General features: G+C 40.0%; 1 protein-coding gene across 3 annotated transcripts in view; it reads left to right on the top strand.

Annotated features, from left to right (window-relative positions):
• LOC149206839 (ferredoxin-thioredoxin reductase catalytic chain, chloroplastic-like) overlaps window positions 1–24,124 on the top strand; it is a 225,414-nt gene that overhangs the window by 127,349 nt on the left and 73,941 nt on the right. For all 3 annotated transcript variants that reach the window (XM_089395596.1, XM_089395598.1, XM_089395597.1), the window contains exon 5: window positions 21,848–21,908. In XM_089395596.1, coding sequence (XP_089251722.1) covers window positions 21,848–21,908 — 61 coding nt within the window. The remainder of the gene's footprint in view (window positions 1–21,847; window positions 21,909–24,124) is intronic.

Genomic DNA, 24,124 nt, shown 5'->3' with positions numbered 1-24,124 from the left:
GGTAGCAGAAGAAGAAGAAGAAGGACTTGTCAAAGGTTAAGTGCTTCCGATGTGGTGAGTTCGGTCACTACAGTATGCAGTGTCCTCTTAGGAAGAAGGAGAAGTAGGAAAAGCAGGACCAGGAAACAACATCAGCCAGGATAGACAAGTTGTCCTCCAAGCTGGAGGAAGACTTTGCTATGATAATAGCCATACCTCCAGGAGCGAGGTGGGGCGACATGGAGTTGTAGTCCAGAACTGCAGAGATTGGGCAAGATCCTTGAGGTGTCCTCCTCATGGATCAGTACCTTGCTACGGGGGCCCACAATATTCAGTAGCAGGATGGATTAGTGTCAGAGATGCAATTAGATTCTAGAGTGACAGTTGCAGACTAGTAGCAGTCAGGTGCTGGGGAGCGCTGTACAAAGTTAGCAACAATGCATAGTGGTACAGTATAGAGTTAGCAACAACGTAAATTCTTTAGTGACAGTGAAGAGGCTAGTGGCAATCAGGACTTAGGAGAGAGATGCATCATACTGAACACAGTTGATTCAGTGTTTTGGATGCTTCTCACTTGAACACTTGTGGGGTTCAACTTCTTTGGCAGTTCGATTTCCAGAGACCAACAACAATTGCCAGAAAGTCAGAGAAGGACGCATAAACAATGAGGGGCAGGGACAGTGAGGTTGGAGGAATTTTTCCAGATCCAACGAGTGTATTTTTAGAGAGGCTAAAGTTTCTCCAAGAGGTTGCGCAGACCTAGCACAAAAGCCTTAAAAGGCAGTTCGATTTGCTAAGAGGGGAAGACGTCTTCACTTCCAGAAGCTAGGAAGGAGTCCCAGATTGCTGGAGAAGAATTTTCCTAGCGAGCAGTAGGCAGGACGACTTGATTAGCAGATGATTCTGACATTAGTTGTAGTAGGTAGCTTCAGGTTGACACAGGGCCTACGTAGACCCAGACTCCCAGTTGGACGACTTGCTTTTGAGAGGCAGTCTAGTGCTGGAATTGCTTAGAGTGAGGGTAATTTACCTCTAGGTATTTTTGTCGATATTTTCTCTGCAGGATAGCTAGATTTCGGCATCCAAATTATTTTACTCAAAATTTCTCATTGTTGCATAATAATAAAACCCTCAGCTGCTGTGCCAGTTTTCCCAAGTTGGGTTTTTCCTGGGACAATTGTCCAAAAATAATTGTATCAATTTTTTAATGTGTGCTAGGTTTTCTCAGTTTCCAACATTATTTTCTTCCGTAGTATTTTTTTTGTGAAGTTTGCAGCAGTGAATTATTCGTTGTTTGTGTGGATGTACAAACTATTAATTAATTTATAGTTAGAAGAATAATTTCCAGTCGCTGCGATAAAATTTCGTAGCAAAATTTTCTGAGTTGCAGAGTAATTTCGTAGCACTAAAATTTTCACAGGTAACATTTCTCATAGCCTCTAAATCCCAACTATTAGGATCTCCAAGAATATCCCTGACATCCAAACAAGGGTGCATCACCCAAACCCCAAGGAGCCATTGCCTTGATTCTTGCATAATAATCAAATGGGGAGTCGCCAAGGTGAATTTGAAATGCCTTAAGGATGCTTTCTTCACCTTACAAGCATTTAAACTTTGAATCTCGATGGAGATCTCGATGGAGAACTAGGGCTTCATTCTTCCAATGGAGTCACCAAATGAGTGGATGTATCCTTCTTTATGGGATAAGCTCAATCAAGGAAATGAAGCTAATACTTTGGATTATGAGGAGGTTGACTCAAATCCTCCTCAACAACGACACCAAAAATGTTGCCTCAAAATCTAGTAGGCCTTATAAAGGGGAAACTTACAAGGCAAAAACTAGACTAAGTGACAACAATGAGGTGAGGCCTAGTCGAATATCAATTCACACTAGTGTCATGAGTTTCCTTTGCTAGTTAGCAGTCCTAGTTACACTTGGACTAGCTCGAATTTCTCATTGATTTCCTAGTTGTGATTCAAGTTAATTGAGTACTCAACTTGTCCTCTCTTCAATCATCTCTGAAGTCTTAACTCGGCCTAACTGAACTTGTCACTGCCACCTCATCCTGTAGTCTAACTGAAGTAAATCCAACGAACTGAAGCTCCAACACTACCCATGCAAACTTGATGACCTTTCTAGTAAACTGGAAATCAACTCATCGTAATTAAGTCTATCTCATGAACTCACATTCATGCTAGAGAAAGGCTACTTCGAGGTCTTCAATAGCTAAGGCACAAGCCAGCAGACCTTCCATCACTACATTTTCAACACGCCCTCCTTCAATTTCATTAGGGTCTGCAAGTGTTTTATTTGTCAGAAGTGGGGCTACAACATCAGCTTCAAATTGAAAAAAACATTCTATTGCTGTCAATTTCTTGCGAGTTTGAAAATTTATCGTCATTGATTAGTACTGGTTGTATGTATTATTGAACTTGGATCATCATCATGTAAATGTTTTAGTTTATAAATTGAATCTTTGTCTATATTTCATTTTTTGTGTGTAATTCACTAATTTGTTATATTTTTTATTTTTTACTATATATAAATTATATACCGTGTCTTTCGTGTCTTGTTCCAAGGGTTGTCATGTCACATGTCAGTACTTGTATTTCCTTATGCTCCATGTCAGTACTTGAACAATTTAATGCAAAGAATCCTTTCCACAATAGAGGATAAAACCATTCAAGAAACCTTATGTTCCAATGATATTAAGTGAGCAAAACTTAATTCTTATGAGAGCAGTACGTGAATTCAAATTTAGAGCACTTTAGGATGCAATAGATGCAATGCAAATGAGGAAAACCACTTTAGTAATGATGCAATGGAAATGAGAGAAACAAGTAGAGCTCCTTTTAGATGCCAAGACCACTGTTATATATCAGACCTTATTATGCTTATGACAGTCATTAGAATTCCAGCAAAAGAGCCAATCAATGAATTACCCAATTGATGCAAGTTACTTGTTAATATGCTACGTAATTTATGAGTTAGGTTCAAGCCACTTTCATGAGATTTTTACCACTGTTATGTAATTGATTTTATGCTGCTAGTAAACAGTGAGGAGGATGAGGGTTTGAAAATCAAACCAATAGGTGCTTTGGCCTTGAAGATCTTGCTGAAATTTCTTCTAATGGAGTGACCTCCTGCAATCCCAACTTGTTAGCTCAAATTCACTGAATCTTGCTGCAACCACAGATTGTTAGAGGCAAAATCAAAATGATAATCCAAACAAAGAGAGATGAGGCAAAAGAGGCTAGGGGAAGGGCTAGAAGAGGAGAGGCAAGGGCTAGAGAAGGGGCAGCAAGGCCCAATAGGCCAACACTAGGGCAGAGAAGGCCCCACAAGAGGCTGCGGCCAAGGATCAAGCCCTCAAAGGGCTGCCACAAGGGAAATAAGGCCAAGAAAGGCCTGCAGTAAGGCAGAGGGAGGCCCAATAAGGGCTGCTGCAAAGGGACCAAGGCCCTAAGGGCTTGTGGCTCAAGGGTAGGGCCTCCTAGAGGCCTGCGGCACCCAAGAAATAGCCTCTTAGAAACTGCCGCAGAGGAAGAGAGGGCTTACAGAGGGCAGCGAAGGGAAGATAAGGCCTGTGGCCTAGGGTTTGAGGCCCCTAGGGCTGACAACAAGCATAAATAGGGGTAGGACAAGGGAAGAAAGGGGAAAGGAGGCTGACGATGAAGGCTTGGAGGCCTATTCAGGCCTGTGGCTAGCCAAGGGACCACGATTGGGGAAAGAGAGGCATACACTAGGCCTGGAAGGCCTAAAAAGTCACCAAACTCCTGCAAAAATTTAAATTATGCTTAAAATCTTCAAAATTCACCACAAATTGCCACAAAATCTTCCTTGAGGGTTGATGACTTCTCCTTAGGCTTGAGCATTGAGGTTGGAGCAAAGATAGAGGGTGGATCTTACCTTTCTAAGCCTAGATCCACCTCTAAGAACCTCAACGAAAAATTTCCAAGGGTAGAAACCCTTGAAACCCTTCCAAATTTTCAGAATTTGCTTGAGAAGTCACCTGCACAAATGAAAATAAAAAATTTCCCCAAACCCCAATGTATATAAAATTTCAAATAAACCCCAAACCCCAATTGCTTCAAAACAAGTGTTAGAAATAATTTACAAAACTATTTTACAAAATATTTACACTTATTTACAAATATACATTGCTTTTAAAATGATTTTTTTCTAGAAATATATTTTTAAATAATGACAATGGATGAATGTGTTTTGAAAGTTATAGTATTAACCATAGCCTTTAGCGAAGTAAGAAAATCACTTAAAAATTCCTAGAGCCCAAACAAGGTCGACTCTTCTCCAAAGTTTGTGAACTTGGAGCCCAAGGGCCAGTGTACCTGCAAATCTCTATATATTTCTTCAAGCAAACTTGTTAGACATATGGTGAATCAAATCACCTAATATAGACCCAAAATCTACCAATAGAATGTTCTTATCACCGACAAATAAAATAACAAGCTTATATAAAAATTTAGCACAATATAGGAAAGCACATAACCAACACATACCACAGATCAATGGAAAAAGAACACCATGAACTGAACCCCAAAGCATTTTTATTATGATCTCAAACGTTCACAGTGGATCAATGGATCAATACCAACATTACAAAATTACGTAGACGAGAGCCAAATTTTTATCCTAACTTGACAAGCAAAATGACTTCTAATTTATAGAGAAATCCTGCAAGTGGAAAATAATGGTTAGTTTGCTTGGTCTTCGTCAAAATAATCTCGACTGTTGATAAAAATTTGATGATCTTTTAATCTCCATTGTCGAAAATATTTATTTTTGAGGAATTTTCGAATTTATCTTAAAAACCATTTTTTATTAATCCAAAAATAAATATTTTGGATTAATTTCCTCAAAATTTTGACTTTGACTTAACCACCAAGGTCCAAGGGCTCAATTTTCTTTAAAATATCTATTTTTGCCTTTGTGGGGGACCTCCAAAAATTAACTTCTTTTTGACCCACGAAATTTTCCACTTGGAGAAATTAATTTTTCTATAATTATTTTTTGACTCAAAATTAATTAATTTTTTAGCTTAGGATTTAATTTTTCTTTTGTTAGAAAAATTAATTAATTGACACCAGAGGGGATTAATTATTTTTTCACCCTCAAATATTTTAGCCATGGTGTCTAAGTATGAGGGACCATGCACTAAAATATTTTTTATATCAAAGTATTACAATAATTCAACCCTCAAAGGGGGAATATATCTTTACATATAGACCTCAAAATAATTACCCAATTTTGTGACACAATATGATCTAGTAGACTAAGTGATCTGTAATAAAATAATTTAGCCAAATAGCTCAAATTATTCCCAAACCAATTTTACAAAGACTATATAATACTAGGACTCACTTAAGACCTTGTCAATGAATTCCACACTAGCTTTGGGGTTTAAGTTGGAGGAAAATTTTTGCTGATTATCCGTGTTTAGAAACACACAATGCGGTGAGGTTAAAAAACCTCCTAGGATGAAATTCATTGCCAAAATTAGAGGCTTACCTAGGTGTTGATACAAAATTACACAGTCATACTAGTCATTTACATTACAACTTGTAGAAATTGGGTGTACAATGATATATCATGTGGTTGGCCAATGATTTTGATCGCTTAAATTTTTTTGTACAATGCTTCTTTGGGCTTGTGACAAAATCGGTGCAACACACCTCTCGACACAATGACCACTATTATGTGCCAACCCTAGTAGTAGGCAATTGTGTTAGCTTTAAGGTTATTTGAAAAGTGTTTACACCATGGTTGGGGGTGCTTCATGAGATTTGGGGTATATGGTGTATATTTAGTCCTTAGATGGTCCAAGATGGATTGGTACATAGGAGATGGTTCTGTTAGAGTCGGTCTAGTAGCCCTCCATCAGCGATCAAAACTCTTTGCATTTGCATAAGTAGGTGTCTCATCAGTGTCATTTCATTGCATTCCATTAGGCATGCCATAACCCTGATGGAGGAGCTGGTGTCTTTATTCCCCTCTTGGCACTGCTGGATCAAGTTGTTTCAGTCTACAAATCCTTTCAAGGTTCCTTGTCTTGTCAAAGTCCTAGGTCTAGGGTTTAGGTCCAATTTGTCTTTGAGGTCATGTCTTTAAAGGTCGATAAAAGCCTAGCAGGCCAGAGGGATGACTATCAAAGTTTTTCTTTAAAGATTTCTTCAAAGATTTCATCCTGTACAGCTAATTTTAACCTTGGACTTAAAAACCCTGTTTTTAAAGACAAGGTCTTTTTCTCATTTTTGTAAAAAATTGTAAAAATTCAAAAGTTTTCAAAGGACAGCATGCAGCCCTGGTCCCCTTAGCCAAGATCCTCAGAAGCTATCCCTACAAGAAATTTTCAAGACAAAGCATCAGTTCAAACAATTTCAGGACAAAAGGAAACCATAAAGTCAGCAGCATTTAAATTTTGAAAAAGTGTCAAGTTAAAAACATTAGAAAGAGGGTTTGAGGAGAAATTAATTTAAATCAAGCCTATAAAGCCCCTCCCTCCTTCTATTTGAGCATCATTTGCCTCAAAACAATAGTGAAGAGCGATTTGGGCGATTTGGAGAGAAATTGAGCAAAATTGGCAAGCTGAGCCCGCGCGCGACCTGTCAGCACTTGCGCGCGACCTATCAGGGGGGTTTCTCTAGTTAAAAAATTACACTGGCGCGACCTATCAAGCGCGCACGACCTATCAGCACCTGCGCGCGACCTGTTGGGAAATTCATCTACAAAAACCGCCAGTAAACTCCCAAACGACCTCAAAATTCTTCAAGACTGCAGCATTACAAACAGGGAAAAACAGCAGGTCATTTGAGCAAAAGCAGCAGTACATTTCAGCCACTTTGCTCCTGAAACCATGTCAGAAACCGAAACCGACTATGAGCAAAGTGATGACCATGAGTCAACATCAGAAATTGAGATACAAAGGAGGCCTCGCAGGAGTGGTAAGAGTGGTCACCGTAAGAGAGAGGAGCCCACCTCTTTGACCGATTTGCAGGCTTGTCCACTTGCGGTCACATGTTTCCGCTACCTCTCATGTTATGAATTTTGCGAGAGGATTTCTCAAATTCAGCATCATAGGGAGTTGGCTCGCTTGTTTGTTTTGCATCTGCATGATGGGCATGTAAATCTTGCAGGGGTGGATTTTATATTGTCATCTGAAAGCATTGCTCAAGCAACAGGAATACCAAATGTGGGAGAAGAGTGGAACAAACGCAAAGTGTTGGATAGATTTTATTATGAGCCCTTCATTAAACCTGTCCACATGAGGTCCATAACTGGTATGTTTCCTTTCAGATTTTTAAGGGATGAGTATGCTCCCATAATGAGGCTCATCATGCTCTATTTCACCTGTGAGGGCAGGTTTGCATATGTGTATTCGTACCATATTCGCTTGTTGATGCATTTCACACGGGTACGAATGATGAACATACCATGGTTCATGTGCCGGGATATTGAGAGGATGGTGCCCTTGGTGCAGAGAAGGAGCCCAGCACAGCAACACAGGAGCATTTATCATTATGGTTTGATTCAGCTTGTGGTCATGCATCAGTTGGCTCAGCAGGGTATCCCATGGGAGGAGTTTATCTCTCGTGAGTTGTTCACAGCACCACCACCACACCCTGAGGTTGTTCATGAGGAGGGAGGGCCTTCACAGTAGCATGATAGTCCTGAGACCAGACATGTCAGCTCTCCTCCATTGGTCACTTATCAGAGAGGCCACAGAGCCTTATTTGCATCAGCTAGGCGAGTATTATCTCCACACCAGGTGGAAGGGGTCTCGCCTTCTTCATCAGCACCACGAGTGTTATCTCCACACCAGGTGGAAGGGGCCTCGTCGCCGACAGCAGCACAGGTATCAGAGAGGGGCAAACAGCCCAGGATTGATGAGGGGCCATCAGGTGTTCCAGACATAGAGATTGTTGACCTTGATATCAGTTCTCCTAGTCTAGAGTCAAAGGAGATCATTCAGCACCTAAGAGCTGAAAATGATTCATTGTAGCGAAGATTGGAAGGAGCACAATGGACAATCACATATTTAGAGCAGCGCAACAAGCAGTTGGAGGATGAGTACACTCTTGATGAGTTGCGGAGGATTCATGAGGACCGCAACTTGGCTCGAAAGAGACCCGGCGATTTGGTACCCGTTGAGCGAGAGGCTATGCTTCTCCGGGTCAATGCTCATTTGGAGAGGTTGCTGGCCAAGGCCAACCAAGATAAGGACTTGCTCAGGAACATGAAAAACCACTATTGGGCCCGAATGCACGTATGCAAGGCAAAAATGAAGGTGATTCAAGGGCGGTTGGCCAAGGCACTAAAACGACGAAAAAGGCCCGATCCCCTCCACATCTTGGCTGAGGCTTCCTTGAAGGAGCATGATATTAAATGACCTCACTACAGCACAAATATCAAAAAAATTTGAGCATTTTTGGTCTTTTATGAATTTTTGGGCAAAAAACAGGTTTTTCTCCTTGATAGGTCGCGCGCGGCGCGCGACCTATCCGATGGGCAACTTCATTTTGGGAAAACTCAGCATTTCTGGATTTGTCATGCAAAGATACACCTGCTCAGCAGTTACCAAGAGATTTCATCAAGTTTTGAGCCTCCAGAAGGTCAAAAAACATGCAAAAATTGACTTTCTGCCACCTTTTTGACAAACAGGGAGCAGTCTTGGGAGATTGCAATTTTGGAGGGGCAAATGGCCACCAAATTCAGAAATTCCAGTTGGGTTGGAAAGTAGACATCCAGACCTTTCCAACAAGCCCACTTTTGCCTCATTTGGACACCTGGAAGTGCCTCAAACGGAGCTCCAAAAAGCGCGACCTATCAGGCAATTTTCACAATTTTTCACCTACAGCTCAGGAATTCGCCCAGCTTTGACCAGTTTTGACTTGTGATGGGATTTTTCACCCTCTTTGATGTAATTAATGTATTTTCATGTTGATATGACACTTATTTACCTATTCTAGAAGATTCATTCATGAAATAGCAAACATTTAATGAATGAATTGGTTTCCTAGCTTATAGAGGCAAGTTGTTTTGACTGCCTAGATTTTAGTGCTCAGTTTAGAATTGGTTGAAACAGCTCCTAGAAGGATGAGCTCGACCCCTAGAGGCTAGGGAATGGGTTGGCATGGTCTATATTATGTATTTTCTCAATCATTTTCATGGTTGGAGAGGTTGGACTCTTGAGGGAGAAAGCTCTATTGTATTATTCATTGTATCTCTGCAATTTTGGCAAAGGAAGAAAGACCAGGGTTTTGCAGTCCTTTTTGGGATTCCTGTGGTTACATGTATTGATGGTGTGCTTCTCTTTGTACTTGTAAGTGTGTTATGTGAAATCATCCTCTTCCTTTTTCTTCTGAAATTAGGCAAATGAAGTGTTAAAGTAGAATTCATGATTTCCATGCTCTGCTTTTAAATTTGCTTAATATCAATGTTTTCATCTGTTTAAGGAGAACTCAAGGTGATTGCTTGCTCTCCTTAGCTCCTCACCGGTCATTCCTACCCATTCACTTAATTTAAAGGCATCAATACAGTCTCCTACCTTGCCCCAAAGAACCCCCTGCAAAAACTGTGTCCAATCCCCGCACCCAAAATTGCCTTGCCCCAACTTTCCACCAAAATCCAAAAAATCCCAAAACAAACTTTTTTTATCAGTTTACTAGCCTAAAATCAGTGTTTCCTCATTGGTTATCTCGCCCGTTGAAGATCTTTACCGAGATAGACCGGAGAGAGCCCTCTCCTGCCTCGTAGGGCTAGCTACGAGGCTAAGTGGTTTGATGTTGCCTTGAAGTTTGCCTTTCTCAGCCTGAGGTGAAATTTCAAGCGCTAACATATTGGCGACTCTGCTGGGGAGAACAAACTTGTTTGTGGGTTGATGTGTTTGTCTCATAAATCTTAGACGGAGCCTGAAGTTATGCCAGGTAGCCTTCGAAACACTTTTGCTTTGCATAAGCAGAAGTAGATAAACGCTGCTTCAGTCCATCTCCGTGAGCTTGTGAATACAACACTTCATTTGCATTTTACCCCAGTACATGTATCAAGTTCAGATCTGATTGTTGATAGTGGACAACGATCAGACACTGACAAGGCTGAAATCATTCACTTGGCGACTCTAAATCATTTTCGAGATCAGATCCAAAGACTCCACTGGAGGATGATCCCGACCAGCAAAAACATGAAAGGACAACATGGGCAGATCAGGTACTCAAGTTGGAATTGCATCCAAGACATTTTGTTCGTTGTTCTAAATTATTTCTTCTTTTTTCCCGAGAATGTAAAGAAGGCTTTGCAAGGTATACTATGCTTGAGAAAAGATCCTCGGCCTGCAGTTGATTCTTTCCCTTTGAAGATTGTAAATACCAAAGATTTTTATACCGTTGAGCTTGATCAAGACCTTTCTTCTAAATCTTATGATGACCATCTTCAGATTGATGAATCTCAAAAGACCAAGACCGATTCTATACCTGCTGTACATACCCCTACACCTTGTAAAATTCCAGATCGGTATAAACCTCTTGTTTTACCTTCTGTTCTCCATGCTTTCCCCAAAAACTATGATCTATACTTGCCGAGGTTTGATGGTGAAAGTAAGAATGTCAACGCTGAGCAACATGTGCAGAATGTTGAGAAATTTCTAGATCTTTTTGAAGTTGATGAAGAAGATGTTAGTATAAGGCTTTTTGCTCTTTCTTTGCAAGCCAAAGTGAAGAGTTGGTTCAAAGCCCTGCCTGATGCAAGCATTTCAGATTTCCAGCAGTTTGTCAAAGTTTTTCTCGATAGGTGGATGATCGGGCAGAACCTTTTCTTGATTGTAGAAGAGTATAACCAGCTGAAAAGATTGCCAGGGGAGACAGTACAACAGTTTTCGGCCAGATTTAACCAAGTTTATTATTCAATGCCAGTTGATATAAGGCCTCCTCCTAGATCTGCTCTCTTGCACTATCCGGGTGCCTTTGATCCGGAGATGGAGTTTCAGCTGAGAGAAAGGGATATTGCAACACTTCACGAGATGCAAAACAGTGCAGTAAATGTAGAAGCTCATCTGCTGATCCGACGGGCAAGGTTGAAGGAAGAAGAGATGAAAAGCATAGATCCGGCCGAATCAACATCTCTAGAGGTAAAGCTTGACATTTTGGTAAGTGTAGTGGAAAAGATGATGGACAAGATCAACGCAAGGAATGATTATGATGTTCAAGCCCATGGCTCGCTGATTGAAGAAGAACAAGTTGCTGATCCAAAGCATTTTATTTCTTATCCTAGTTGTCATAGATCTGATAATGATTGTTTTGTAGATCACCTTGGCGAAGAAAGAACTGTTGATATGACCTGCATGCTTGATGATATGTTTTTACCAATGACTTACCTCAGTTTGATCAGTATGATGATGATTATGTTCTCCAAACAGAAGCTAATCTTGCAATCAAACAAGTAGCTAGTTTGTGGGAGGAAAAAGTTCACTTTCAGCAGCTCGAATACAGTGATCAACCGATGCATATCAGCTATGACATTGACGAGGAAAGTGCAGCAAAGTTTGAAGTAAGTGAATGATCTTTGCCTTTTTGTTTTGATTCGTTTCAGTTCATCAGAGATAACTACCATGCAATCAGAAATCAAATGTCAACAAGTCTTGATTTGAAGTATTTTGAGAGCAATGAAAATTTTGTTCAAGACTTCTCATATTCAGATTTGCAACCCCCGAAAGCCATTGATTGTCAAGTTGCAGCTGAAGACTTGGAAGTGGACACACATGATTTAATGATTCAAGGTGATTCTGTACCATTCTGTTTTGAATCATTTCAGTTTGTGAAGGGTAGATTGCATAGTAAATCTTCAAATGAACAGCCTATAACAAATCAGCAATCTCTCAGTGTTAATGTTGAGGATGAGACAGATAACAAAATTCTTGAGCAACCTGTAGCATCAGATTTGCAGCCACCAAATGAAATTGAAAGGCAGATTACAGATGAAGCTGTGGCAGACAAAATACATGATTTGATGATGCAGGAAGATTCTATACCCTTTTGTTTCGAAGCATTTCAGTTTATAAGGCAGAATCTTCGTAAAATCTCTCAAGAAAAAGATGAACAACTAGAAGGATGTCATGCATTTTCAACGGATACATTACAGCAGTCTTTTCAAGTTTTTCATGATCCAATAGCTGATGTTTTGGATGAGGTTTGCAGTCAAAGTCTTTCTCCATTGACTACAGGTGAGCTTGAAACATGTGCTGATATGAATTTGATCCGACAGCCGGTTTCTTTCTCATTTTCAACAGAGGTCTCGTCACAAGGCTCAGGTCAAAGTTTGCATTCATGGTATAAGGAAAAGAGAAGTAATCTATTGGATGAGCTAAGTTTTAGTATGCTTGAATTTCAAGATCCTTATGCAGTGTTTTTGGAGGCGGATAGAGAATTCATATCATTCAACGGATCTGTTTCTAAGTTGTCATGGGAGTTGCCTTTCAGTAGTTCTCTCTTGTTATTCATAAGCGAGAACTTGTGGAGAATTCAACCAGCAGACGGGATACTTACTTGGTTACATTGGTTGTTTCATTTCACTTGATCAGGTGATGAATGAAACTGTTAGGGTAGGTTGTGATGAATAAGCTCCCCTTTGAGCATCATTTTCAGTTTGTCGGTTGTGTTTAAGTATTGAGTCAGTTTTTAGTTGAGTGAGAGTCAATTTGTGTCATCCGAGTCATCAGTTTTCAGTCATGCATTTTAGTTTAAGTTTTTGACTCCATCGCCCAATGGTTGAAAACACTGGTCTGCTCTCCCAGAGGTCTACGGTTCTTGGCACCTCCAAGGAGCTACCATCCCCATTGGAGCCAATGTTAGAGTCGGTCTAGTAGCCCTCCATCAGCGATCAAAACTCTTTGCATTTGCATAAGTAGGTGTCTCATCAGTGTCATTTCATTGCATTCCATTAGGCATGCCATAACCCTGATGGAGGAGCTGGTGTCTTTATTCCCCTCTTGGCACTGCTGGATCAAGTTGTTTCAGTCTACAAATCCGTTCAAGGTTCCTTGTCTTGTCAAAGTCCTAGGTCTAGGGTTTAGGTCCAATTTGTCTTTGAGGTCATGTCTTTAAAGGTCGATAAATGCCTAGCAGGCCAGAGGGATGACTATCAAAGTTTTTCTTTAAAGATTTCTTCAAAGATTTCATCCTGTACAGCTAATTTTAACCTTGGACTTAAAAACCCTATTTTTAAAGACAAGGTCTTTTTCTCATTTTTGTAAAAAATTGTAAAAATTCAAAAGTTTTCAAAGGACAGCATGCAGCCCTGGTCCCCTTAGCCAAGATCCTCAGAAGCTATCCCTACAAGAAATTTTCAAGACAAAGCATCAGTTCAAACAATTTCAGGACAAAAGGAAACCATAAAGTCAGCAACATTTAAATTTTGAAAAAGTGTCAAGTTAAAAACATTAGAAAGAGGGTTTGAGGAGAAATTAATTTAAATCAAGCCTATAAAGCCCCTCCCTCCTTCTATTTGAGCATCATTTGCCTCAAAACAATAGTGAAGAGCGATTTGGGCGATTTGGAGAGAAATTGAGCAAAATTGGCAAGCTGAGCCCGCGCGCGACCTGTCAGCACTTGCGCGCGACCTATTGAGCGCGCGCAACCTATCAGGGGGGTTTCTCCAGTTAAAAAATTACATTGGCGCGACCTATCAAGCCCGCGCGACCTATCAGCACCTGCGCGCGACCTGTTGGGAAATTCATCTACAAAAACCGCCAGTAAACTCCCAAACGACCTCAAAATTCTTCAAGACTGCAGCATTACAAACAGGGAAAAACAGCAGGTCATTTGAGCAAAAGCAGCAGTACATTTCAGCCACTTTGCTCCTGAAACCATGTCAGAAACCGAAACCGACTATGAGCAAAGTGATGACCATGAGTCAACACCAGAAATTGAGATACAAAGGAGGCCTCGTAGGAGTGGTAAGAGTGGTCACCGTAAGAGAGAGGAGCCCACCTCTTTGACCGATTTGCAGGCTTGTCCACTTGCGGTCACATGTTTCCGCTATCTCTCATGTTATGAATTTTGCGAGAGGATTTCTCAAATTCAGCATCATAGGGAGTTGGCTCGCTTGTTTGTTTTGCATCTGCATGATGGGCATGTAAATCTTGCAGGGGTGGATTTTATATTGTCATCTGAAAGCATTGCTCAAGCAACAGGAATACCAAATGTGGGACAAGAGTGGAACAAACGCAAAGTGTTGGACAGATTTTATTATGAGCCCTTCATTAAACCTGTCCACATGAGGTCCATAACTGGTATGTTTCCTTTCAGATTTTTAAGGGATGAGTATGCTCCCATGATGAGGCTCATCATGCTCTATTTCACCTGTGAGGGCAGGTTTGCATATGTGTATTCGTACCAGTGTTGTTAAAATCGCGATAAAATCGCGATTTTTTGAAAAAATCGCGATTTTATCACTATCCTGCTTAAATCGCGATTTTTATCCCAAAAAATCGCGGGCTTTTTTTTATCGCGAGTTTTTCGAAAAAATCGCGATTTTTATTGAAAAAAGCGCCGAGGCGCGAGGCAGCGGGCTTTAAGTTATGAAAATCGATTTTTTATTAGTCATTTCTGACTTTCGCCGCGCGGAGGAGGAGGAGACGCCTTGTGGAGGAGAGCTGAAGGGTTTGGGAGCGAATCCAAGTGGTTTTAGGAGAAATCCAAGACAAGATCACCAATTTGTCCATAAAAACGGTATGTAGATTAATTTTTTTTTGTTTTCCTTGTTATAAACTTTGTTTTTCATTGTTTTTGGTTGAGAAATTTCATATGGGCACCATTTGTTTTCAATGTTCATTGTTTTTAAAGATTTTTTTGTAATTTTTCATTGATTTGGGATGGGTAACTTGGTATGACTATGGGAACCAATTTTTTATTTTTTTTTTCATTTTTTTTAAACATTGTTTATGTTTTTTTATTTTCGTTGTTTTTTGGCATTTGCCATTTGGTTGGGTAACTTGGGATTTTGTAAATTTGTAACTTGTAATTTTGTAAATGCTAAATTGTAATTTGTAATCCTAAATTCCTATTTCCTAATCCTTATTTTTCCATAGGTTTGCAAATTCAAAATTCAAAAACAAACATGCCAAGGAAATTGGATCCTTTCTGGGAATATGGTGAACCTAAAGCTCCGAATGATAGACAAAACTTGAATTGCAAGTTGTGTGGAAAGGAGATATTCGGGGGGGTGTACAGGTTGAAGTTTCACCTTGCACAAATCCCTGGACGTGATGTGGGGCCCTGTATAAATACAAATCCTGAAATTATCCAAAGAGCCATGAGAGCATTGGGAGAATTAGAGCACACTAGAGAGGCCAAAGAAGAACTCAAAAGGCAACTAAAAAGGTCAGCTGAAGGAAGTGGGCCAAGTGGCACTGGTTCTACTGCAGCGTCAGTCAATCCGGTAGCTGCATCATCATTTTTTGTTCCTCGAACCACACCTGGTTCACAACCAACTATCGGTTCAATGCTAAAAAGAACTGAAAAAGAACAAGCTGATAGGTTGATGGCAAAATTTCTCCTCTGGAGTGATATTCCTTTCAGCATTGTAAGGAATAATCCATTTTTCCAACCTACTGTTGATGCTATTGCCAGTGTTGGCCCGGGGTACAAAATCCCTTCTCTTCATGATTTCAGAGGCCGGATTCTTCAAGAGGAAAAGCGTGACTGCACCCAAATATTGGAGGATTTTAGGGCATCATGGGCACAAACAGGATGCACTGTTATGTCAGATGGTTGGACTGACCAAAAGGGGAGAACCCTTATAAACTTCTTGGTTAGTTGTCCCAAGGGGACTATGTTTATCAAATCTATTGATGCAACTCATCAAATCAAAGATGCAAGAACTTTATGTGATTTGCTGGATGTGTTTATTTTGGAGGTGGGTGCAGAAAATGTTGTCCAAGTCATAACGGACAATGCTGCAAATTATGTTGCTGCTGGTAGAATGCTTATGGACAGGCATCCTACTTTATTTTGGACACCTTGTGCTGCCCATTGTATTGATTTGATGTTAGAGGACATAGGGAAAATTCCCTTTGTCAAAGATATTGTTGACTCATCAAAAAGCATCACAAAATTTATTTACAATCACACATCTGTGCTTAGCTTGATGAGAAAATGCACCAACAACAAAGAGTTGGTGCGCCCCGCCATTACACGGTTTGCGACGAGTTTCATATCTCTTCAATCCCTCTTGAATTCTATGTGGGATTTGAAGAGAATGTTTCTTTCAGAGGAGTGGCGTGCTTCGTCAATGAGCCGCAAACCAGAAGGAGAGGCCGTGTGCAGACTAGTTTCATACCAGGAAGACTTCTGGGCGGGAGTGCAGGAGGTGTGCGCTGTTACTGAACCTTTGGTAAAGGTTCTTCGGTTGGTTGATGGTGAGAAGCCCGCAATGGGCTATTTGTATGAAGCCATGGACAGGGCCAAAGAAGCCATTCGGTCCTACTATGATGATAAGGGAGATGATGGGTTTCAGAGACAACTCCTTCTATGGGAAGTGATTGATGAGCGATGGAACAACACACTCCATCGTCCCATTCATGCTGCTGGGCTTTTCCTGAACCCTGCATTTTCTTATGCATGTGGGTTTGATTTTGATGCTGAGGTCGTGGAAGGATTATTAACCTGTGTCCAGAAGATGGTGAGATCTCCAGAACAACGTATAGAGATCTCTAGACAAATTGAGACATATAAGATGTCAGGTGGCACATTTGGCTTTGAGATGGCTGTCACTGATAGGACGATTAAAATGCCAGGTATTTTTTAGTTTGTACTTTGTAACTTTGTTTCAAATTTCATTGTCTCTTCAAATTCCATTTTTTTCTTATGTTTATTTAAAATTTTATTTGTAATTTTGTTGTAGACGCATGGTGGAAGATGTATGGTGGCAGAGTACCCCTTTTGCAAAAGCTTGCCGTACGCATCCTCAGCCAAACATGCAGCTCCTCAGGATGTGAGCTCAATTGGAGTGTATTTGAAAAAATACACAACAAGAAGCGCAATAGGTTAACACTTAAACATTTAAAATATTGCAAATTTCCAAATAAATTTTTGAATTCATTAAAGTTTTAAACAATATTTTTTTTATAATATTAATTATTAATTATTATTTCATGAACTTTGTACAGGTTGGAGTCCCATAGACTTAATGACATGGTCTATGTCTACTACAATCTTCGATTGTGGGTGAGACAACTAGAGAGGACACCTGATACGGAAGCCATCTCATTGGATGGGATTGACACCACTGCTGAATGAAGGGTTGAGACCGAGAGGCCTCTCATGGATCCCACTGATGATTGGTTAGTGCAGGATGAGGGGGAGGAGGAGGGGGAGGAGGAGGAGCAGGAGCAGGAGCAGGAGGAGGAGGAGGAGCAGGTGGAGGAGGAGGAGCAGGAGGAGGAGGTGACACCGCCTACCCGGGCTACCACTACCACCAGTAGAGGACGTGGTCTCCGTCTACCTCAGCCTCCTGTAGCTGCTACTACTAGTTCTTCAGCTTCTAGAGCACGTCAGACTCCACTGCCATTTCCACCAGCACAGGCACCAGCTTCTACATCTAGAGGGAAAGAGAAAGTTGTGCCATTTTCTCGCAAGAGGGGCAGAGGAAATCAATAGGATTAGACTTTCATTTTATTGTATATGACATTATGACATGATGAGATACATTATCATATTTTTTGTTGATATTTTGAGGCTGAGTTGGGACTCAGGACTTACTATTCAGGACATGATTCAATGTTATGTGTGATTTTAGCGCTAGAAATGATATTAAACATCTTATATATTAGTTTTTTTATCATATTTATGTGTCAATGTATTTATTTTATGTTGTAGATGGTTTAGATATTAAAAAAATTGAAAAAAAATGAAAAAAAATGAATATTTTTGTGCCAAACGCTTTTTTCCGCTTTTTTCCCGCTTTTGCCGATTTTTTCCGCTTTATTCCCGGCGTCGATTTAACCCCGATCGCGCTTTTAACAACATTGATTCGTACCATATTCGCTTGTTGATGCATTTCACACGGGTACAAATGATGAACATACCATGGTTCATGTGCTGGGATATTGAGAGGATGGTGCCCTTGGTGCAGAGAAGGAGCCCAGCACAGCAACACAGGAGCATTTATCATTATGGTTTGATTCAGCTTGTGGTCATGCATCAGTTGGCTCAGCAGGGTATCCCATGGGAGGAGTTTATCTCTCGTGAGTTGTTCACAACACCACCACCACACCCTGAGGTTGTTCATGAGGAGGGAGGGCCTTCACAGCAGCATGATGGTCCCGAGACCAGACATGTCAACTCTCCTCCATTGATCACTTATTAGAGAGGCCACAGAGCCTTATTTGCATCAGCTAGGCGAGTATTATCTCCACACCAGGTGGAAGGGGTCTCGCCTTCTTCATCAGCACCACGAGTGTTATCTCCACACCAGGTGGAAGGGGCCTCGTCGCCGACAGCAGCACAGGTATCAGAGAGGGGCAAACAGCCCAGGATTGATGAGGGGCCATCAGGTGTTCCAGACATAGAGATTGTTGACCTTGATATTAGTTCTCCTAGTCTAGAGTCAAAGGAGATCATTCAACACCTAAGAGCTGAAAATGATTCATTGTAGCGAAGATTGGAAGGAGCACAATGGACGATCACATATTTAGAGCAGCGCAACAAGTAGTTGGAGGATGAGCACACTCTTGATGAGTTGCGGAGGATTCATGAGGACCGCAACTTGGCTCGAAAGAGACCCGGCGATTTGGTACCCGTTGAGCGAGAGGCTATGCTTCTCCGGGTCAATGCTCATTTGGAGAGGTTGCTGGCCAAGGCCAACCAAGATAAGGACTTGCTCAGGAACATGTAAAACCACTATTGGGCCCGAATGCACGTATGCAAGGCAAAAATGAAGGTGATTCAAGGGCGGTTGGCCAAGGCACTAAAACGACGAAAAAGGCCTGATCCCCTCCACATCTTGGCTGAGGCTTCCTTGAAGGAGCATGATATTAAATGACCTCACTACAGCACAAATATCAAAAAAAATTGAGCTTTTTTGGTCTTTTATTAATTTTTGGGCAAAAAACAGGTTTTTCTCCTTGATAGGTCGCGCGCCGCGCGCGACCTATCCGATGGGCAACTTCATTTTGGGAAAACTCAGCATTTCTGGATTTGTCATGCAAAGATACACCTGCTCAGCAATTACCAAGAGATTTCATCAAGTTTTGAGCCTCCAGAAGGTCAAAAAACATGCAAAAATTGACTTTCTGCCACCTTTTTGACAAACAGGGAGCAGTCTTGGGAGATTGCAATTTTGGAGGGGCAAATGGCCACCAAATTCAGAAATTCCAGTTGGGTTGGAAAGTAGACATCCAGACCTTTCCAACAAGCCCACTTTTGCCTCATTTGGACACCTGGAAGTGCCTCAAACGGAGCTCCAAAGAAGCGCGACCTATCAGGATTAGGGCGCGACCTATCAGGCAATTTTCACAATTTTTCACCTACAGCTCAGGAATTCGCCCAGCTTTGACCAATTTTGACTTGTGATGGGATTTTTCACCCTCTTTGATGTAATTAATGTATTTTCATGTTGATATGACACTTATTTACCTATTCTAGAAGATTCATTCATGAAATAACAAACATTTAATGAATGAATTGGTTTCCTAGCTTATAGAGGCAAGTTGTTTTGACTGCCTAGATTTTAGTGCTCAGTTTAGAATTGGTTGAAACAGCTCCTAGAAGGATGAGCTCGACCCCTAGAGGCTAGGGAATGGGTTGGCATGGTCTATATTATGTATTTTCTCAATCATTTTCATGGTTGGAGAGGTTGGACTCTTGAGGGAGAAAGCTCTATTGTATTATTCATTGTATCTCTGCAATTTTGGCAAAGGAAGAAAGACCAGGGTTTTGCAGTCCTTTTTGGGATTCCTGTGGTTACATGTATTGATGGTGTGCTTCTCTTTGTACTTGTAAGTGTGTTATGTGAAATCATCCTCTTCCTTTTTCTTCTGAAATTAGGCAAATGAAGTGTTAAAGTAGAATTCATGATTTCCATGCTCTGCTTTTAAATTTGCTTAATATCAATGTTTTCATCTGTTTAAGGAGAACTCAAGGTGATTGCTTGCTCTCCTTAGCTCCTCACCGGTCATTCCTACCCATTCACTTAATTTAAAGGCATCAATACAGTCTCCTACCTTGCCCCAAAGAACCCCCTGCAAAAACTGTGTCCAATCCCCGCACCCAAAATTGCCTTGCCCCAACTTTCCACCAAAATCCAAAAAATCCCAAAACAAACTTTTTTTATCAGTTTACTAGCCTAAAATCAGTGTTTCCTCATTGGTTATCTCGCCCGTTGAAGATTTTTACCGAGATAGACCGGAGAGAGCCCTCTCCTGCCCCGTAGGGCTAGCTACGAGGCTAAGTGGTTTGATGTTGCCTTGAAGTTTGCCTTTCTTAGCCTGAGGTGAAATTTCAAGCGCTAACAGGTTCACGATGGATGTGCACATTGGAGGTAGCTTACTCAAAGGTTACTTGACCTCAAATAATTGCTCGGTTGGCAACTTTTCTTAGGGTGTTGGAGTTCTCTTGAAAGCTCAGGGGATGTCCTTCAGATGGCCACATGGAGAGATTTGCTTGCTTGGAAATGCCCTACTTAGGAGGAGCATTGTGTATCTTGGAGGTGGGCATTAGGCCCTAGATAGTATGGAGTAGCTTGGATTCTTGTATGGAGGTTTAGATTTGGCTCGAGGATGCCTAGGTTGTGATAGTCTTCATGTGGGAGGGCGGCAGGTGGACCCAGTGGATTACATGAATTAGAGTCCTCTCACTCATGTTTTACTCATCGTTCTTATTCACACTTGTAGAAATGTGACTAGGAGGAGCACAATAGTCATCCTCTCTCTCTTATATATTCATTTGTGCTTTATCTTTCTCTCTTGGAGTTGCTAGGTTTTCTTGGTTCTTTTGGAGCAGCTTGAATTCTAGGGTTTGGGTTTCATCCCTTAGAGATTTGGAGATTAGGGTTTTGATATGAAACCCTAGGTTGTATTTGGTGAAGAAGAAAATAGGAGACGTCTTGCCTTGGAGGACTATTTTTGAGTGGTTCGTGCTTGTTGGATCTTCTTTGTTGTGTTAGGTTTTTTCATTGTTTTCCTTTGTTAGGGTTTTGGTGGGCTAGTTTATTGTACTAACATTGTGATAATGTTATGGTATGTACAACAACTTTATCTTATGTATATTAAAGAAGTTTTCAGCTGTCCAATGTTTGCGTAAATTGCAGAATTGATTTTCAGCCATCTATGTTCTTCATGGTTTGTAATTTCTAGCTGTATATATTTTGCTGATCTGACATAAGTTAAGGGAAATTATGTTAAGTGATTTAACATTGTATTTGAAGAAGATAATGGCTGTTTTACTGCTGTAAGTGAGAGTTGTCAGATTGGTTTATGGATGATATGATTGCACTAGAGGGCTGAAGCTTATCAGAACACTTTGATATCTTTTCTCTTCGTTTGCTTAGAAGTTTAAGGTTGTTAAGGATTGAAATATTGACCCCTTCCATTGTTGTTTGGTATTATATTTTATAGCAGCCGTAAGGCTGAAAATTCACAGGGTTAAGATCTGGGAAACCTCTAGTTAAGAGGTGAAATTTTTGTCTGGCATTAATTGCCCTTTTATTCAGAAATTTCAGCAAGTTATAGTGCTTCTGAAATTCTCAAACTTCTTCACGTCCTAAAATCTTATAATGTATCAACTGTGATTTTTATTTCCGGGAATGTAAATACAAGTAATCGAATGTCCTCTCTTTTACTCTTAACTTGCTGGTTGGCAGGAAGGAGTGCCATTGTATGCTTTTCCTGACAACTGATAATGATTTTGCTGGAAAAGAACAGGTAAGATACTATAAAATTACAGAGTTAAAAAAAACTGGCAAGCTATGCTGCTATTAGCCAATGACAGTGAAGCATATTTTGTTATGATAAAGTTACCGACAGCGTTGTTTGTTTGTTTTGTTTTGTTTTGGTTTTTTTTATTAATATTTTAATTATTGGGTTCTTTCTAATTTCTACCAGCTGGACAGCATTATATATGAATATACATGGTTTCATTTCTAGTATTTTGCCTCATCAAGCACCTTTCAACACTCTTATATTCTTCCCGTGAGAGATTTGTACTTTACATAAGGTCTCAACAATTTGTGCTTGGATCTGTTATTTCTCTTAACCTAAGAGTTCCCCAATTTCTCTAATGGAGTTGCTATATCTATTATAAAATTGGCTATGCATCATATAAGAAATGGACACAAAAGATATGAGAACAAGAATTTTTATCAATGATGGAATCATTGAATACATTGACATCAATTCTTTTTTATATGGATAGTAGGTGGTGCATAACCTAATTGAATTTTCTTAATGACATCTAGTAAACTAATGCCTTTCATAATTAAATGTTAATATCATTTATGTAACATTCCTTTATTACATTAGGCATTGGAGTGCCATTAATGTAATGCTCCTTTATTACGTTTCATTACATTAGGCATATTGGTGTGTTATACTCCCAAGTTCCAACACCCCTTCTTTTACTTACAATTCTAAGTCCTAAAGCTTGATTGACAACAACAAAAAACAGAATGAAAAACTTTTCTTTAAGCAGCATCTCATCTTTACAGATCTAGACTCTTGCAGATACATGAATTTTCTAAAATTCCAGGCTTCCCAAATTCTTGGAATTCCCAAACTCTCGAACTATCCTGAATTCCCTAGTTCCTGAATTCCTGAAATGTCCAAACTCCTGAATTACCTGGACAACAATCCATGCTAAGTCAAACCTTCTTTGGTTCTCTCCTGTATTGAAGTTTCAAGTTTCAACCACTCAAAACAAGTAATTCCCCTCTATTCCATTGTCACATTTGTCAACTTCATATCCAGGTTCGGATGTTTCTTCAATTATGAAAATTTTTGTTGTCAAGGTTAAATTCTTTTGTCTTGTCTTTAACCTTCCTTTTTAGAAGAACATTGGCTCAAATTTGACAATTCCATAATTTGTGACCTATTTTTCTGCATAATACTGCTCAGGACCTTCTTTAACTATTTTTCCCTATTTTTTGCTCATTTGATATTTTACGAGTAATGCATTGTTAGGATGGAGAGCACCTTTTGAATCTCCTTCATTTAGCGTTTCATTTAACCTTTTATCTTCAGCTAAAAGTGATGATATCAAATCATTTAAAGACTTTGAAGGCAATTGACTTAATGGAAAATCACATTATTGTAAGTTGAAGGTAGACTATTTAACACTAGGGCTTTTACATCCTGTTCTTCTACTTTTGCGCCAACTTCAGTTAACTGTTCTATAATTGATTTCAAATCATTTATATGGCTCAACATGGTGGTTTTGACAACCATTTTTAATCTAAAGGGTTGTAATTTTAAAGAAAATTCTGCATTTACTGCTTTTGCACCAAACACCATTTGTAATTCCTCCTAGATTTCTTCCATAGGCTTGTCTAAATCAACATGTTGTAATTCAGAATATGAAAGAGCAAGGCCAATGATTGACTTGACACTGCTCTCTCTATTTTGCCTCTCGATTAATTTGTTAGTTTGTGTAGATTCTGGTTTAGTGCCTTTGACAATTCCCCATAAAGTTTTATTCATTAAATGCATTTGAATCTTCACTTTCCATATATGAAAATTATATCCATTGGATTTTTCTAGAAGGATTTCTGTTTTGAAAATCTTGTATAAACTCTATGTAAACAAATAGTAAAACACTACTGTACTCTGAAAAAACTTCTGGAAAGAGCACTTATGAAGGGTATTCTTCCCTCAAACAATTTTCAGAAAAATGAATAGCACAATAAAATACCTTTAAAAAGTTATCTGAATTTGTATCTTCTTGTATGTGACAATGTTAGACACCTAATCCTCAGGGATTGGGTGAGAAAATTGTAAATATGTAAATTAAGGAAAATGATGAGTAAGAATAAGAAGCGACCTTGGAATATGAATCCCCAAGGTCACACCTTCTCATGTTATATAATCATGTTTACGTTAATTGAAATCAATAACTTTGGGAGGTATTTTTCTTGGCCTGACATGGT

The sequence above is a fragment of the Pinus tabuliformis genome, chromosome 1_2 (assembly GCF_031772625.1).
Source record: "Pinus tabuliformis cultivar Carrire ecotype Pingquan chromosome 1_2, CPIR1, whole genome shotgun sequence".
Classification (NCBI taxonomy): Eukaryota; Viridiplantae; Streptophyta; class Pinopsida; order Pinales; family Pinaceae; genus Pinus; species Pinus tabuliformis.
The sequence above is the reverse complement of the archived record's forward strand: the minus strand, read 5'-3'. Positions and strand labels throughout refer to the sequence as shown.